General features: G+C 40.4%; 6 protein-coding genes across 8 annotated transcripts; 2 read left to right on the plus strand and 4 right to left on the minus strand.

The window, feature by feature from the left end:
* Nucleotides 1-1,194: 1,194 nt before the first annotated feature.
* LOC6630350 (uncharacterized) lies at nt 1,195-1,734 on the minus strand. The gene has a single exon (XM_070206931.1). It carries the CDS (start codon nt 1,684-1,686, stop codon nt 1,291-1,293), a length of 396 nt encoding a protein of 131 aa, XP_070063032.1. The 5' UTR covers nt 1,687-1,734; the 3' UTR covers nt 1,195-1,290.
* A 689-nt stretch (nt 1,735-2,423) lies between these two features.
* Nucleotides 2,424-3,489, plus strand: Pdf (Pigment-dispersing factor). Of its 2 annotated transcripts, none has more exons than XM_015172455.3 (2): nt 2,424-3,101; nt 3,177-3,489. In XM_015172455.3, the coding sequence occupies exon 1, from the start codon at nt 2,720-2,722 to the stop codon at nt 3,098-3,100; it is 381 nt and encodes a 126-aa protein (XP_015027941.3). In that variant the 5' UTR covers nt 2,424-2,719; the 3' UTR covers nt 3,101; nt 3,177-3,489. The 2 variants fall into 2 exon arrangements, with proteins under 2 accessions (XP_015027941.3, XP_032295459.2); XM_032439568.2 differs by having other exon boundaries at nt 2,429-3,092; nt 3,177-3,481.
* A 247-nt stretch (nt 3,490-3,736) lies between these two features.
* LOC6630037 (golgin subfamily A member 7) lies at nt 3,737-5,091 on the minus strand. Its single transcript, XM_002053992.4, has 3 exons — nt 4,954-5,091; nt 4,748-4,900; nt 3,737-4,685 (listed from the first exon to the last, which is right to left on the minus strand). The coding sequence occupies exons 1-3, from the start codon at nt 5,089-5,091 to the stop codon at nt 4,545-4,547; spliced, it is 432 nt and encodes a 143-aa protein (XP_002054028.3). The 3' UTR covers nt 3,737-4,544.
* A 933-nt stretch (nt 5,092-6,024) lies between these two features.
* On the plus strand, nt 6,025-7,259 carry LOC6630036 (serine protease 55). Its single transcript, XM_070206930.1, has 6 exons — nt 6,025-6,044; nt 6,143-6,191; nt 6,251-6,413; nt 6,469-6,573; nt 6,681-6,799; nt 6,860-7,259. Exons 3-6 carry the CDS (start codon nt 6,274-6,276, stop codon nt 7,210-7,212), a joined length of 717 nt encoding a protein of 238 aa, XP_070063031.1. The 5' UTR covers nt 6,025-6,044; nt 6,143-6,191; nt 6,251-6,273; the 3' UTR covers nt 7,213-7,259.
* LOC6630035 (organic cation transporter protein) lies at nt 7,217-12,111 on the minus strand. Its single transcript, XM_002053990.4, has 7 exons — nt 11,058-12,111; nt 9,173-9,619; nt 8,955-9,109; nt 8,725-8,893; nt 8,523-8,664; nt 8,080-8,233; nt 7,217-8,006 (listed from the first exon to the last, which is right to left on the minus strand). The coding sequence occupies exons 1-7, from the start codon at nt 11,171-11,173 to the stop codon at nt 7,471-7,473; spliced, it is 1,719 nt and encodes a 572-aa protein (XP_002054026.1). The 5' UTR covers nt 11,174-12,111; the 3' UTR covers nt 7,217-7,470.
* A 3,109-nt stretch (nt 12,112-15,220) lies between these two features.
* shps (sheepish) lies at nt 15,221-17,300 on the minus strand. 2 transcript variants are annotated; one of them, XM_002053989.4, is made up of 3 exons: nt 16,873-17,300; nt 16,619-16,801; nt 15,221-16,565 (listed from the first exon to the last, which is right to left on the minus strand). In XM_002053989.4, the coding sequence occupies exons 1-3, from the start codon at nt 17,250-17,252 to the stop codon at nt 15,701-15,703; spliced, it is 1,428 nt and encodes a 475-aa protein (XP_002054025.1). In that variant the 5' UTR covers nt 17,253-17,300; the 3' UTR covers nt 15,221-15,700. The 2 variants fall into 2 exon arrangements, with proteins under 2 accessions (XP_002054025.1, XP_015027581.1); XM_015172095.2 differs by lacking the exon at nt 16,873-17,300 and having other exon boundaries at nt 16,633-16,774.
* Nucleotides 17,301-17,891: the final 591 nt, after the last annotated feature.

Below are 17,891 nucleotides of genomic sequence, written 5' to 3' on the forward strand. Positions count from 1 at the left end.
AAAGCGGTCAAGTATATAGCGTATTCTAAAAATATATACTCATAGAAATATATATATAAATATATCTATATGTATGGGACACTTGTAATTGTTAACAACTAATTGCTAATGCTTAAATGTAAATTATAGGCACCTCATTATTTGTGTAACTGCAGCAAAACAGTTGCAACAAAAGCAAAAAGGAAGAGAAAAAAAACGAAATACTATTTTTCTAACTATTCTGTCGCGCCATTTGAGAATCAAAATCCAGACAACTTTATGAACAAACTTTAGAACTTGTTTATGAGTTTTTTTTCAATTGCTTTGCTTGGAAAACCACCTCAATTGGTTTTCAAGGATTATGTAGTTTTATAAATGCCAACCATATGGTTATAAGTATGAACACAAACACAATCAGAAATTAGAGTACGCTTCAAATGTCCTTTGTCTTTTGTCCTTTGGCACTCACCCAAACTCTTCTTGGAAAGTAACCCATTTTGTGTATATAAACAAATTTTGAGTTGATTTCGAAACAATGAAAAAATTAGTAGGCCGCATTGCAATCGCAGTTTATGCGAAGTCCTCCTGCGTTTGATGGCCTCATCATTCTTATAAGTTTGCTGGAATTTATTGAAATTTTATTAATTTGTGTAATTACATATGTAAGAGAATGCAATTGAATCAAAAATAAATCACACCATTGAAAATTCTAAAAAGTGTAGTCTTTGGTGGATGTTTAAATAAATTGCTCCAGGCGCTGGTTACAGCATGTCACCTAGTCGGAGATTCTTAAGCATCAGAAACTAGCCGCGAAGAGACAGGCCGAAAATGGACAAGCCTTGGTACCAGGACGATTCTTGACCGAGAGGCTCAGCCATGTAACGTGCGACACGGGTCAAGGAGTAGAAAAACGATTTACTTGCTAGTAAACTTTATAAAAGAAATAAAAGACTACTCTATAATGCTTGTTATAATCATCAGCGAGGACACTACACGGATGTCCTTTGGCCTAGCTCTTATAGCAGCAAGCTGCTGTAACACTTTAGTAAACATAATTTATTTAAAAATAATTTAAATTAAGATTATTTTCAATTTTTCTTAAGACACTATTATTCTATTTACACACTTGATCTTAGCTGTAGGTCCTTGCAAAATGAACTGTGAAAAGGGACATAGCGGCCGGACGGGCAAATAAAACACCTCCATCGGTCTAACTAGGCTTTTAGCATTTAATTTGCATAAGAGAAAAGTAGGGAAAATGTTTTCTGAATATGGCATTTTTATTGAACAGCAACAAGTTATTTATTGGCCTTAGCCCACAACCACAACACGCGCTTTATTTTGACGCTTCTTGAAGGACGCGGCAGGTGCTCGATTGCGATTAACCCTGATCCGACGGACATTCGTGTACTGCAAATTGGTCAATCTGACAACCTTTCGCCTGGGCTTGCGTCTGCTGCGCACTGTTGTGGCTGTTGCAGCTGTTGTTGTTGCTGTTGTCGTTGTTGTTGTCGCTGATCCTGCTGCTGTCGCCTCCGTTGTGTCTGTTGTGATGGCCAGGCATTCTGCGTCATCGGCGTTCAGCTCATCCGTGCAATCAACACAGTCGGTCGGCACACCAGGCGATGTACAGACGACCGCCTCGCTATCCTTGATCATGCAAAGCACGAATACGGCACAGCCCAATAATATTGCAAAGATTCTCATTTTATTATTTATTTGCAAACGTTGACAGCCCGAAACTTTTCATAAACTATGGCCAATACTTCTGCTTTTATAGAAATTCGCAAACTATACAAAGTTTTTTGCAAATTTGCACAGATGTATTTGATAATAATATTTTTATATTCTTTTGTTTTGCCTACTTCATTGTTTCTTCCACTATGCGCGAACAAAAAAGTTGTGTCTTTCACGTGGTTTGGAATCAATACTCTTAGATATGCTAAATATCAAAATATCTATCTATAGAAAAGAATTGCACATAAATAATCAAAATTTACTTTAGTCACAGCCTGGGCAGGACATTCATAGAATAACTTTATACTAATTTTGCTTTTCAAATACTTTAAACTAAAAGTACACAAGGGCAACAGATACCTTCCAAGCACTTTAATTAATATACCCAATTAGTTAAAATTAAAATAATTATATATAGTTAAAGTTTTTGCAATTTAATGCGAATAAGGAGACTGCAAAACGACTTTCAGTCAAATTTAATACCCCATCAAGGTCGAATTGCGTGTTCACATTGTTGTTCAAATATTTGGGCTATATTTTTCCAAATGCCTAAAAAAAAAAAAAAACTGTGTTTGCATTTGCTGTGCGTCGTTTCTGTTAAGAGATTTTGGCCACAGTCATAAAAGAGAATGTGAATATTAAATGTAGCATTTCATTTGATGGCTCATAGTCTAAAATTAATCGAACGACGCCCACATATGAGCTTGTTGTCAAGCCAAACCGAGGACTTGTTTCTAGTGCAAGCAAATAGCGCAACGCGTTTGTCTGTCCGATGATGCTGTTGTCCTCGGATTTGTGACACGCACATAAAATGCTGCATAATCAAATATTAGCCATGGGGCGACTAGCGACTGACAGCTAACGTTGCTTATTTGCCTGCGCCTGGCATATTTGCCCTGAAACTGACACGGACACTGCGCTTGGTCTGCGTGTGGCTCCCTGCTGTGATTTACCTAAGCGCCCGCCCTGTTACCCAACGTGCTCCGCGGACCCTATATAAGTGATGCCAGCAATTGGCATTTGTTCATTCCCAAGTTTCAAGTGGCTTGGTCCTGTTTCTGCTCTCTCCTGGATTTCACTGGCTATGACTTGTTACGCGCTTACTTTGGCTCTACTGGCGCTGGCCGGCTGCATTTGCTGTACGTTCGCACGGGCCACGCCCGACGAGGAGCGCTACGTGGAAAAGGAGTATAATCGGGATCTGTATGACTGGATTAATAACGCCGTTCGATATGCGCCCGTCCAACCACCGGGTCCGCCCTGCAAGTATCCATACTTTCTGGATAACTCACTTAACCCAAATATGCGGATGCCAAAGCGAAACTCGGAACTGATTAACTCGCTGCTCAGCTTACCCAAAAACATGAATGATGCGGGCAAGTAAAGTGATTAATGTCCCGATGACCGATTGCTGATGAAAATATTAACAAATCAAATATTATATGCTTTCTATGAAACAGAGAAAAAAGACCGGATATAACTAAGTACATATGTCGCTGTGGAGATTCTATACGTGAACACAAATATATATAATGAAACAATATGAATAAAAAAATACAAAAAAAAAATGTATATTAATAAATAGTTTTATAAGCCTGGCCTGCGCTTCAATAATAAATAAGTTTGCATACATATGACATATGACTCGAAGGATTCACCAACTGCCTTTTTGTTGAAACTGTGCAAAATATTCAAATTTAAATTTTATGTTCAGTTTTTGGCAACTACGTATATATGCATATACAATCTAAATAAATTATTAAAAAAAAAAAAAACAACCAAAATATCGAAAATCTTTTAGAATTCTTATCTAAACTGAGCACAATCAAACATTTATTTTCTAGTTTTGATTTCAATAAACCAAAAACAGCTAAACGAAATTATTGTCGAAAACTTCTTCTGTTGGCTAAGCAAATAGTAGTCACAGCTGTTTAGCTAAAGCACAAGCCGTGCCACGCATATTTGCTTATAACATTTAGAAGAAATTTGAGTTTTATAGATTTTTATTAAAAATGAACAATTCTTCACTTGGTTATATGTATATATTTAAGTTCATTTGGCGCTATTTGAAATCGTTAAAGATTTGTATTGTATATAAAAGTTTATGCATTTTAACTATTTAAAGGTATGGTTTGTATTTTCTTCTTGTTTAGTAAGTATGTGCTACAATTAAAAACTTGTATTTGCACTAAAGCAGAATGTTTTAGATCAAGTTCAAATCGCAATCGTGAATTGCGTTACATATTTTAAATTAAATTAACAATCGCACAACTTTGTTAAATTAGTAAAAACAATAACATATGCAAAATGTGTGTGTGTTGTGTGGTTGTGTGTGTGTGTGTGTATGAGTTTGTATAAGTAACTGTATGTAACTATGGTTTTTAGCCCAAATGCAGTTTCAGTAGCTTTTCACTTATTTAACTAGCAACGCGCTTCACTCGCATAAATACTCGTACTAACTAACTCGTTAAGGGTAAACTCTGCCTTGGCTAACAACTACACATCATACTGTTAAACATATCGCTTATGACTGCCGCTGTGACATAATTACAGCATACTTATGACTAAATCATGTGCTCCAAAAAAATAATTGAAACAAGAAAAACAGGCGCTGACTTGCTAAAGACTGCATCCTTGTAAGTATCGATCGCATTCTTGCACATATTGAAATGTTTTTAAAGCTTTAGCGACACAGTTTTAGATTTTTGGGGGAACACACGAAATGGCTTCTGATTTGTTGCTGTTGATTATGGATAAAACAGATTTTAGTTGCCGGGATCTCTGACGTCTCACATGAAAAACTCATTTGCTGAATGCGAAAGCGGAAGTCACGTTCGCCCTGGACGATCAAATATGGTAATTTCTATGACGCGAAGACCACGAAATGTTGGATCAATCAATTGCAGACCCTTTGGATTGTAAATGCGTTCATTTTGGGAAGCAACAAATTTGGAAATCTTGCGCAGCGTCTATGTGATGACATAAGAACATTAAATCAATTAATCAAATTACATAGGAATCTCCATCACACCTTTTCGTAATGTGTCTCGGAGCACATATATATCAAATACGCCGTAATACAACCTATGCAGCCCTCGCAGTAGGTGCTACACGAACCCTCCTCCGCCTCGGCATAAAATTCGTTAAGCCTGTTGATGGTCGCCTCGAAGACATGACGTTCAATCTGCAAGTGAAAAACAGCTGGTGAGTTGCCTTATGGAGTACACGATTGCTTACCATTCCCTCCAGCTCAGGGGGCAGCCTTGTATGGAACTTCACGGAGGTGCCATCGCTGTAATCGCGCTGAATGAAGACCTTGCCGCCATGCAGGATGGTTGGATTGCCAGCTGATGGGGTGCCACCGCCTTGTGACATTATTCTTCTGTAAAAATTGCATAGCCCGTTAATTAACTCCAATTGCAGCGATCGATACATTTGGTTCATCGCGATCATTTTCCACAAACAAACGAAATACAACAACAACTTTTCAAAGCCCACTTCGTCTGTGTCAGCACAAAAATGGGCAAATGTGAAAATGCCCTAAGGGCGAGGTTTGAGCCCATAGCGCTGTGTCACCTTGTGGCGAGACGATTGTTGATGACTGATTATTGCCAAAACATTTGCCTTTAATCTCCATCAAATCGGAATATTATTATCACAAACACGACTCGCACATATTTTTCACAAACAAAACAATAAATAGCAGCAACAACAAATCAAACGTAATGCGTGTTGTATTTGAGCATTCCAAAATACACAACACTTTGTTCTCAAGGTAAATGCATTAGAGTTTCTAGTTAACACTCAATTTGGGCAGATATTTAATTAGTAATTGTTTAAATTAATGAACAATTTGCACTTACAATTCTCAACGCACGTAACGTGTACACAATGGCGTCTGACCATTCACAGATTTCGCGTACAACTAATCAGCTGCTTGACAAAAACAGTGTGACCAGCACTCAGTGCTGCCAAAATGTAGCGTTGCCAGATCGTCCGCTTAACGTTGTTGAGCGCCCAATAAAATTTGAATTCTTCTAAATAACCTAAAGCTGTATACAACAATATTAAACTGCTTGTTTTAAGAAAAGTGCTATATAAATAGCTTTAATAAAGTGTAGAACACCTAATAGTAATGGAAAATACTCAAATTAACACGCATCTCCTAGAAAAGTTCGATGACGCCCGCAGTCAGAGATTTCAAAACATTCAACAAACGCATTCACATTGAATTATTTACACAGCTTGTCTCGATGTGAGCGTTTGCGCTTTTATTTCTTCTTATTTATTCGAAAACTGTTGCTCTATTGGGATTGCTGACGGACGTAGTTTAGTATCTTGTTAATGTTCCAGCATGAGGGCTGGCTTCAGTTGCTATCAAAAATGTCTCCTGATATTAATTTTCATCAAAATTGTATCTTTCAAGGATTGTCGCGCTGTGCCAATTGTTGGCGGTCGCGTCGTTTCTAGCGTGGGCAGTATTTCAAAATAAATTCGATTTGAGAGAATTATTGAAAATTCAATCACATTGCAGATGGCACTTCAAGGTACCCTTATATGGTATCATTGCAAGATGTGTTCACTGGATATGGAATCAACAGGAATCTCACTCAAATGCGGATTTATCAGCATTTCTGCGGTGGAAGTTTGATAAGTGAACGCTGGATACTGACTGCTGCCCACTGTATCTGGAGAAAGTTGGTATATATATCTTTAAGATATGGCCTTGACGTCAATCTCTTGTGCTTGCAGAAAACTTGACAAGATTGTGGCTTTTATCGGATACGAAAATATTGAAAATGTTGAAAAATTAAGAGGATATTGTGTGGAAAGCGCTGAATACATTTACTTTCAACCGTATGTATAAATAATTGAAATGGTTAAAATATTTAAAATTTTGCAAGTAATTTTACTTTTACAAGTTGGGTAATAAATTTAATTAAAATATGCTTATAATATCACAGTTCCAACTACCGCAATGATATCGCACTTCTCCATCTGAAGCGCCCATTTAAAAGCCAATTGGGAGTGGACATGCAATTTGCTCAACTGCCTCCGTACGGCATGAAACCCAACAGCAAGGGTTTGTAAACAAAGCGATTAATTATAACTAATCCCCAGAATACGCCTAAATGTATTTTAGAATCGTGTAGAATAATTGGTTACGGCGCCACCAGGCATGCTGGCCCATCCCAGAAGCAGCTCTTTGAGGCGGAGGTGAGCGTCATTGGCAACCAGCAGTGCCGCGATATTATTGGACACATTTGGGCACCTAAGAACGGTGCAAATACGGTCTGTGCATTGGGCCACAATCAGGACTCGTGCCAGGGCGATTCTGGTGGTCCGCTTATTTGTCAATATGGAACCGGAGGACGCGAATACATTTACGGACTGGTGTCGCATGGGCTGACCTGCGGCATTCAGGGAATGCCCAGCATCTACACGGTGACACGACCCTATTACGACTGGGTCCAGCTACTTGTGCAGAACTACTAACGGCTATATATATATAATTTATTAATTATACTATATCAAACAGAAAACATTTACGAATATATATGCTACGACAATGCAAGGAATAGTAAAAATAACAACAATTACGCATAGAAAACTTAGGCCTAGAGTAGTACTGGTAGTATTACAATCGTAACATTGTAGAATACGTATACATAGGTAGCATGGATAATCGATCGTATACTAACTTAACTAGTGGAACCCATCGACCAGCCTGCACGGCTTGGTTGTGGCTCAATCTTACTGCTTTTCAGGCTTGCTCTCGGTCGCTTCGTTGGCGGCGGAGGCATCCTCAACCTTGTCGGAAAGGTGTCCCGTGCCCGTTTCGGGCAGCGTTAGCGTTAGCAGGCCTGCTACTAGAACGCAGCAGCCGCAGATTGTTGTCGGAATGTACCAGCCTAATGCGCCCAGCACATCGACCACATAGGGTGCCGAAATGGAACCGACATGCGCCCATGTGGAGCAGGTGCCCAGCGCCGAGTTACGTATTTCGGTGGGATACAGCTCTGCTGTGTAGAGCGTCACAACCGAGTAGGTGGCACTGATGCCAAATCGACCCAACATGGCAAACGCAACGATCCACGTGGTGCTGCCAGCGGGCACCGCGAGCACCAACAGCAGCGATACGCCCGTCCACATGAACAGGAACATTGTGGTAATACGACGGCCCGTATACCGCAACATAATGACCGGCACCAGATACGAAGGTATATCCACAACGCCAGTGGCTATAATATACAGATAGCGACTGACCGAGAGATTGGCGGCATTGAGAGCTACAAATGGATTAACATTGAAATTAAGGTTATTTTCTTTTTTTGCATAATACTTTTGATCTCAGGATCTTACCCGTCACATAGTAACTGAGCGAGGTTACGCAGAACATAAAGTACGAGGTGAAGATTAGTTTGCGCACTTTTGGATTCGCAAAGAGCTCGATAATTGACTTAAGTGGACCATTCTTTAGCTTCTTGGCGAGCGAATCATTTGGGATCGGTTCCAGCTGTAATCAAAGGCAATAAATGAACGTTGTTGTTGAGTGTAACTGACTGCTTAATACTCTGTTCACAGTGCAATGACCGCTATCATGAAGTGAAAAGACTCGATTTGATTATTTGACTGACTCTCTAACTGTAACCCAAAGCAGTGACTTGCAAACTGTAACCAGGATATATAAAACTGTTTGACAGATATACTCTGTTTTACTCTGTGAACAGAGTATGCGATATAAATGACTTTCGCTTGACAACTAGCTCATTTGGCGAAAGCATCTGGAAGATCTTTCTACAGACCGTTTTCTTATCGCTAACAATTTCGGTGGCTGGCGCAATTGTGGGCTGAACCTCATAGTGGCTGGGCTGCTTGAAAAGGATTTGATAGACACGGTCGTAACGCTGCTTCGTTATGAGCCAGCGTGGGGATTCGTTCATCAGACTGGAAAAAACAGGACAGAAATTACATAAATTGGCACTTGCATTAACCAACTTAACCTACTAGCAATTAAGGATCAGAAGTAGCGAGGGTATGGTCAATGCCAGTTGCAGATAGCGCCAGGGCTGTATCAGATAGCCCGCAATGGCCAGCAGGATCATGCCAACGGGATATGAGGCAGAGAAGGCAATCGACATCCAGGAACGATGCTTCAGGCAAATGTTCTCAACAACTAAAGCAAAACTTTGCAATATAAGTACAACAGGCAGCAAATCTTAAAGGAAGATACGTACTCATCGTAAATGCAGGATAGAACAAACCGGACGAGGCAGCGCCCAAGGCGAAGCGGCCAATCAAAAAGAGACTGTACCAGGGCGAGAAGCTGCAAAAGATGCTGCCCAAAACGAAGAAAGCGGCGCCCAACGTAAACGAAGTCTTGCGACCAAATCTACAAAAAAACGAATATCATTTTTTAAGCAGCCAGCTTAACTAGTCTGTAGCTTTAACTTACTTGTCAGCCAGTATGCCAAACGTGAAGGAGCCGCAGAATTTGCCTAGGGATAGGGAAACCTGGGCCGATGTGCGCTGAATGCTGCGCTCACAGGTCAGCTCCCAATCGGCAACGAATGTGGTCTCCGGATGCGAATACTCGTAGCTGCCCTTGGCCTTGCAGGACACCACCGTGGGCTGCTTGATCGCAGCCATGCGGCTGGTGTAGTTAAGTGCCGCCTCGTAGGACATCTGACTCAGCTGCTGGTAATCCCAATCCCAGACCGTGCAACCGCCCGAGTTCAGCTCATGCTCGCTGATGCTGCGCTTCTGTGCCAGCGTCCAGTTGGTGTTACGCAGTTCGTCAATGCCGCACCACTGATCCTCGGGCAGATGGCCGAGCAGCGTGTACGACGACACATGGAAACCGTTCAAAATGTTGGGCGTAACGCAGAGAAAGAAGATGGCCCTGCAAACGGAAATGCAAATAGTTACAACAACTGCTCAAATTGTTTGCTTAAATACGCAATTCAGCGAAATTGCGTTGGCGTTGATTTCACCTGGCGCTAATTAAAACATTTTACATATTTAGCAGGTATGATCGCTATATCTAATTAACTAACCCTTGTTTATGCGATACGCAACTTCAATCTTTCGCACGTTAGCACAACATGCTGATAATTGAAAGTGGCGCCGCTTGTTATTTCACATTATTATTAATAATATTAACGATCGGCGATCAAAATAAATGACGCCAACTGACAATTGCGAAAACAAAAAATTGTGAAGGTTAGTGACACATTCCAAAAAGCAAACACGCAGCTAAACTTACAATTTTGGCCATTGAGTATTCAGCACATGATCTGATATACAATACCCAAAACAAATATACAGCTACGCGTTCTAACTCATTTATGTTGCGAGTGTTTTCAATGTAAACGGCGCGTCACCAAATTGTCAATCGAACCGGGCAACCGGAACGCAATGCGCAATATTTACATATTCGATTTTTTTTTACGATTCCCGCCCAGCCACTTCTGGGCAGAGGATCGTCAAAATTCAAAGCACTCAAAGTACGTTTTAAAGTTAATTTTGTTTGTTTTCGATTTTTTTTTTTTTTTTTTGGTTCTACACGTACGAGTCATAAGGCTAGTTACGGTAGTTGAATGTCTGCCGGAGTACGTGTCCTTCGGGCACAGCACCCCTCTCTCTCTCTCTCTCAACCATTTCGCATCAATATTCCATTCACTTTACTGACCCTCCTTGAGGCAGTGCAGCGATATAGACTCGAATAGAATCGAATAGAATATACAATATTAAAATGATTATTATAATGAGTACCGGTTTCAAATACAAGTATGTAGATTATTGGCCCGCTGCAATTCAAATCTGTTATCAGGCTCAATTGCCTACTATAATTAAATCTAGTGCACTGATTTGACATCTCTGTACAAAGGTAATGTTATTTACTGCTGAATACTCTTTCTCATCCATTACATATGTCACTCAAGTCGCGTGCTCAAACTATTATTGATAAGTCAACTTCAACTACGGATTAGCCTTTAGATCTGGTCGGTACGTGTTGTTCGTTTTAAAATATTTGAATCGTATATTATTTAAATTAGTTGTTCGTGCTTGGCATAAGATTTACTTTACAGCTAATAGCTCTGACTAATGCTTGGACTAGTGTTAACCTAGTTTTCTTCAACTCAATCAGTTTGAACTGCTTTGATGCCAGTTCTGAATCAGTTTCAGTTTGAACTTGAACTTTTGAGTCGAACAGCTTTCATATTAATGGAATAGGTCAAGCTATCAGAACTGATCGATTCCATTCAGTTATGCACTCCTGATCTGGGTATATTCATGACGACATATATGCACATGTGCATAGGACAACCCCTCCTCACCAAACAAATGCGCCGCTACTGCCAACTATTTCCAGCTGCTTTGTGAGCAAATCCTTCATGCTCTCCTCGCTGATGAGCTCTCTCGTCTTCTCCAGATTATCCTTAGACTGGGTCATTTTAGTAGTTTCCTTGTTTATCACAGCTTTTATATATATATAGATATATATATAACACACAACACAGTGCTCAACAACAACAAAAACAACGAACACAAATTGTATATATATATGTATATGTGTGTGTGTGCGTATTGATAAGAGTTCAAATTCAGATTCTTTCGAAAAGAATTCGAAATTTTCTGGGTCGTTCACTCGCTTGAAGAACTTTATGCTGTGCGCATTTTGACACTGAACTTGCTTTTGAAACCAGTTTCTGTAAGTCAATCTATTTATAATCTATGCCCATCAATTGCTCAATTGAAATTGCAATCACAAAAGTCGCGATTTAAATTCTGACATACATATATATATATATGCACAAATATAGAATTTATTGCCGCCAATTGTCCGGCGATTACGAGTGCATTAACACGGCGTGTAGCCTCTGACACGAGAGTTTCGCTGTCCGTTTTTCTGGTCGACTTCTCCTATTCCAGTGTCCACTGATAATACGCAGCCAAAAGGCGCCCGATCGGCCAAATGCAACGGGAATTGCGAACGCAAAGTGTTGTTGTGTTTTTTTTTTTTTCTATTTGTGGTTCTTGTTTTCGTTTTCACTTTCACTTCTAAATTTTTTTTTTTTTTTTGGTTGCGACCTTTGCGGTTTATCTTTCCGTTCTATTTTCTAGATTCGCTTTATGCTTATGTTTTTTTTCTTGTTCAGCCCACGTTTGTTTTTCTTTTTGGCTTGTCAAAATTTTCTTATATGTTAAAATAAACATAAAATTGAATTGAATATCTGTTCCCAGTCTTTTTGGGCAGCTGCGCGCGGCAATGTTTCTAATTTTGAATGAACTCTCGAGCGCGTGTAGCGTCTGCTGGCAGATGAGATGCAGTCGCTTGTAATGCCACCAACTACTTGCCGCTTCGGAGGCGTCTCACAAACTAAGCCCACGGGAGGTCGATCGCAACATTTTGTACTAGCATACAGCCCGCCAGACAAAACAGACTGACATATACACTCACCCATAAGTAGTACATACGCACACTCATTACAAATACACGAATACGCTTGACTCTGTCTCTGCCTCTGTCTGGCTCTGGTTCGGAAACGTTCGGCTTCGGCTCTTCCCGTTCCATTTACTTATGCTTGGGATTTTGAGTTTGGTGTATGTGTGTGTGTCTGTGTCTGTGTGTAATGCATTCAATTTTCGAAATCATTGCGCGTTTGAGGAGAGATTATTTCCAAGTGACAATAGCACTCTACACAGAACGAGGAGCAGCATATGCGACCATTTACACTTAAGCCACACTGACAGATCATAGGAAGATCGAAAATTGATTAAATAGGAATAGGTTAAGTAATTCGAGCCTTATCAATTTAACCTTTTCATCGTCATAAAAATATTCAACCCCTTCAATAAAAAAGAAATTTTTGTAAAGTAAAGCTTTCATATATTAAAATGTTTCATTCATTCGAAATATAGTTAAATTGCCAAAGCTAAAGGACTTAGCAGCCCTCCTATCTCTAGCTACACTTCTAAAATATAAATACATTTTCTTATCAACAGGGTATTCTATCTTGCACCCAAATGGTTTGCTAAGTATAACATTCATAACGATCTTTTTCAGTGTAAGCATCGGTACATAGCTCAATATGTCAAACCACATTATCATCCCTTACGTATCCAACGCGCAGAGCTCATCAATCACCCTGCCTAGCCGAACCTTTACATTCAGCACAGGATCTTCATTACAATTAGAGACAAATGCCGTTACAAACTAATGCACGGTTGCTCTCCACAACAAAGAAATATGTATTTTACTTAGTATGTATGAGAGTGCATAGGAATTAAGCATTAATTTACAGTACGCTCTGCTGTAATTCATATAATTTACATTTTGTCTACGTTTCATTACAAATTTACATTCGTATGGCCGATAATCGAGCGCCTGCCTTGTTTACATTATTGTTTTCGTCAATTCCGTTATTTTTAAGTGCGTACTTAAGAGCAGCGCTCTTACATTTTTCGGCTCTTTAAAATGCAAAGAGCAAAACACCATTGTAAATTGAAAGAAACACTGTGAATGAATATTGCTTAAATGCTGTGTAAATGATATGTTGATCCCCTGAAGCGGAAGGCATTTGAATTTAAGTCGCCTCTTGCTGGTGGAGTCTCTTTGTTCTGAATACAATGTTGTAATATTTATAATTTGTGGGAATATAGATACATATGTATCTGCGCTTGAGTAACTCTTAAGCGTGGATTTGTTTTTTTTTTTTTTTCATGACTAAATCTTTAATTGATTTGATGGGAGCGACAACCTCAATCATTATGATGTTTAGACAATTTCTCAAACTGGAACCAGATGCATTGACCCCACTGAGTAATACCAATTGAGGTTAACTGTATTAACGTTTAGATAACATGCCTCTCAAGAGCTCTCGACTCTGGCCAAGCTCAATTGATGGTTTTTACTACGTCAATCGATCGAGCGTACGATCGATACCGATATCGATGGAAATACGTAAGCAAGAGCCATGGGACTGTGCACTGGAAAAGTGCAGGGTAAGCAGCAGTCGACATTGTATTTAAGCTGCTTATTTTATTTTTATTTTTTTTGTGGCTGTTGTTTAAATGTATCGCTTTAATTATTGTTCAGTTTTTCTCATGCATGTAATCATCCTGCTCACTCGTATTTTATTCATCTGTGAAAATTGCATAGTGCAGCGCATGTCTAACGGCGCTTGAGTACTAGCAATAATTCAGAACAACAAAAACAAGCAAAAGTTCTCTGGCCGGGAGTGCCCGATTGCCAGATACCCTAAGCACAACCTCAGACAGTCTATCATCTGTACACACATACAGGTATACAGGCTTATCTTGAATAACTTCCGGGCTTACATTCGGAACTTTATGAAATTTGTAGGGGTATATACCAAATCTTTAGGTTAAGTTTGAGTTTTATTTTCCTTAGAACAAAGGAAAGGTATCCAAAAAGTTGAATTTTCTGGATCTGTGCGTATCATATAAAAACTATCTCGACAAATTTAGTGAACTTTGAGATATAAAATAACTTTGATTAACGCCATATTCTGGAAACAGAGTTTTAGATGATTTGAAGTATACATACATGAAATTTCTGTAGATCTTATAGTCTCTGAGATTGATATTCATAAAGACGGATGGCATATGTGTATACATACCCCATGGAAACGGAGATGACGTCTTTTGCCATAGTTACATACCCTTAGCACAGAACCATTACACCCTTGTCAATGGATACAGGGTATACGCATTAAGCTTGGACGTTCTGACGAATGCATGACGATCCTCTGAGAGGTCGTATTTATTATGTGTATATAGAGATTCCATTGGCAGCTTGTTTTGTTTTTTTTTTTTTTTCAATTGAACTCGTAATGCACATGGGCGTGTACCGTTGACAATTTGATTGTGATTGGATAGGTAGGTCTTTGGCTTTGATGTTTCGTTGTTGTTGTTGTTGTTGTTGTTGTTATTGTTTTTGTTTGTGGCCAACGCACGTGCAGCTATTGTTCGATTTTGGCCACAATTTCAAGTGCATGCACAGAGCTGGCGAGCTTTTGAATATTGTTACGATTATGTATGGAGCGCACGTCGTCAGTCCCAGTGCCCCGACCACGCCCATACTTTCACTCTCGGTCCAAGCAGTGCGCCCATTCGTAGGTGACATACATCCATCTGGTTGGCACTAATCTAATAAAAACTAACCTGATTCAATTAAAGTCAAATTGCCGAAAAACATTTATGATCCCATATGCAAATGCCATATAAATAGAACGTATTCTAAAGATAAAGCCAAGTTGTAGAGATGTGCGATTTAATGGAATATTAAAAAAGATGATATACATGAGCATGGATAACATGGACAGAAAAGATCAAGTGTATTAGGTGGTTAAAGTATCTACAACCATTTATGTACATGAATATAATAAATTATTTTATATTCATGACAATTTACGAGTTATAGCTGCCAAACGTCGTTGTTCAAGTCGTTGGCAGCATTAAGCAAAACACAAACCGATTAACTTAACATTTAATTTATATTTACACAACAAATTTTGTTACTACCGAGATTTACGATTATCATTAGACTTTCGTAACTCGATACAACAGGTATATCTGGAGCGTATATCTCATCCCTAAGGCCCCGGAGAGCTACTTGGTGACTGATTGAAATTTATGAATCCCAATTTGTTGGCCTGTCGTGGGTGGCGTGGGTGGCATAGATGGCGTTGGCGCTTAAGTGAATGATTACCCACCAGACGGGCTTAGAATTATGCAAAAAAGACTAAGTATAAGATGTGGAATTCACTCCAGATCTGGACCAAGCCGAGTTGAATTAAATGATTAGCTCGAGAAATGGGATTACGGCTAGCTGAATGCTATAGCGAGTGCCCAAGTGGGTCTATGATTTGACTAGGTATATGGAAGTGCCCCCTGATATTAGTAATGTCAAAGTAATTGGGCGAGCAATTGAGCAGCAAAATGAACATAGCTAGGTTTACCCGATGGCGCCATAGCCGAAGTTGAGCAAACAGATAAGACCAATCACAAAGACGCCATAGAAGGTGATGTTGTATAGATTGAGCCGGCTAAGCAAACCAGCAAAGTAGCCAGGACTGGGGCCGACATATCGGTTCTTATCCTGCACATCCTGCAGATCCCGCCAGCACACCACCTGTGGCCGGATTACAAAGAGCGCATTAATCGCCGCCCGTACGCCGCTCTCGACAGCACCGGCCATGAGATTCCGATCTTTGGTGGCAGCTGCAGCCGAACTGGACCAGATGACACGATGCCAGGGCTTTATTTGCGGCTTGTGTATGGCCGTATTTAGCTCACAGGTCTCCTGTTTGTAGGTCAAAGGATCAAGCATTTCCTCGCCAAACTGTTCTGCCAGCAGATCCAGCACAGTGGTTCGCACGCTGTCTGCCTCCTCCACGGTATGCAGCATGTAGCCGCAGTATTCGCCCGAATTGAGCGCGTAGCCCACCACCAAGGGTCGAATGTTTAGAAACTGACCCGAATAGCCTTGGCTTATCCAAACGGGCTTGTTGTAGCGCATAGAGTATTGGGTTATCATACTCTTCGATTTCTTTGTGCGCCTGGAGGGTATGCGAAACTGTCTGGGCAGCTGAGGCTCGAACTGCAGCTTGTTTACCTTGTCCCAGGGTATGGCCAGGATAACAGCTTCTGCCTTGTGCTTCTTGCCATGTGAGTCTGTCACCTGGACATAGTTCTTAAAGTGTTCCACCTTTACAGCTTTCACATTATTAAGGATCTCAGTGTACTTCAACTTTTCGTGCAGCGTCTCAAGTAGTTTCCCGCAGGACAAGCTCATGATGGACTCCGGCATGGCCAGCAAGCTGCAAGTAGACATTGTTAAAGTGCAACTGAATATACCCCATGGATCTCCTACAGATCGATTAATACATTCAGTCCGCCCGATGTGCTGCACAGACACATGAATTCATCGTAGTTAATATCGCTGGCTTGCATACCGGAGGCCAAATGCACCAGCTGATACATGAACTCGCGGGACAGATTGAAAAACAAGTTGGTGACTATGTGCCGCTCCATTGTTGGTATTCGCTCGCGGAACCTAAAGGAAGGCAACGACAGACATTAGCGCATTTCTGTGCTCCCCAATACCCCGTCCAATCGTAAACTAACTCATAACGCACGGAGCTAAACTTCTTCATACGCATGTCCAACATATTGATATAGCGCCAGAGCTCAAACTTGGCCGGAACTGAGGTCAGGCCGCGGTCCAGCTCCCAGCAGCGACTCAGCGTCTGTTCGTGGGAATCATGCTGGAACAGTGCCACATTTAGTTGCGTGATGAAGGCAATCAGCTCCTTCTGCTCCTTGCTCACAAAACATGTTCCCTTTCCGCGCAGCTGCCCACCGGGCTTGTTATTCTCATCAATGATTTTCACATTCAGCGAATGCTCCTTGGACAATATTTTTACTGCTGAAGTAAGGCCCGACAGACCCGCGCCCACTATAAGTATATCGATCTGTGGTAGTTCGTTGCCAAAAGGTAAGTCCATTGGAAAAATTGTTTTGACATCTTAAATTTGTAAATCTGAAAGCAGAAGCAAATTAAGCTTAACACATTTTCCCTAAGCCCAACCAAATCGATCCAGTCGATTTATATTGAGCCACTCAGCGCCAAATATTTCAAACAAAATCCTATCTTTATTCTGGCTGACTATGGCCAAAAATATAGCATACTTTTTGGCTGCACTTAAAACTCCTGCATTGCGTGAAGCTAGTCTTCAGGCTGGAAGACTGCGCATTTTCGGTGACGTGTTATAGATGAACAGTTTAATTATATCAAATAAGTTGGTTGTTGTGGTTTTTAAAAATTATTAAGCTAGCTAGATGAGTTGTCTGGGTGACCAAGTCGTTCAACGAACTGAACAAGGGAGGTCTGCCTGCGAATCTCTAACTGCTTTAATGTTGTCTTAGCTCAGTGATAACATTAATAATAATATTAAAAATATGTATGCTATCAGTAATTATTATGCCCCCTGGTACATGTGACCGTCCAATTTTAAAACAGACCTAGGCGTGCCCAAAGTCCGGGACACGTAATAAACATCACGCGACTTGAAAATCATCCCAATCATCTCCAAAAGAGACGTAGACTTGGAGTCCGAGATTGCAAAGGTCTCTTCCAATTGACC

This window comes from Drosophila virilis, chromosome 2 (assembly GCF_030788295.1).
Source record: "Drosophila virilis strain 15010-1051.87 chromosome 2, Dvir_AGI_RSII-ME, whole genome shotgun sequence".
NCBI classification, from domain to species: domain Eukaryota; kingdom Metazoa; phylum Arthropoda; class Insecta; order Diptera; family Drosophilidae; genus Drosophila; species Drosophila virilis.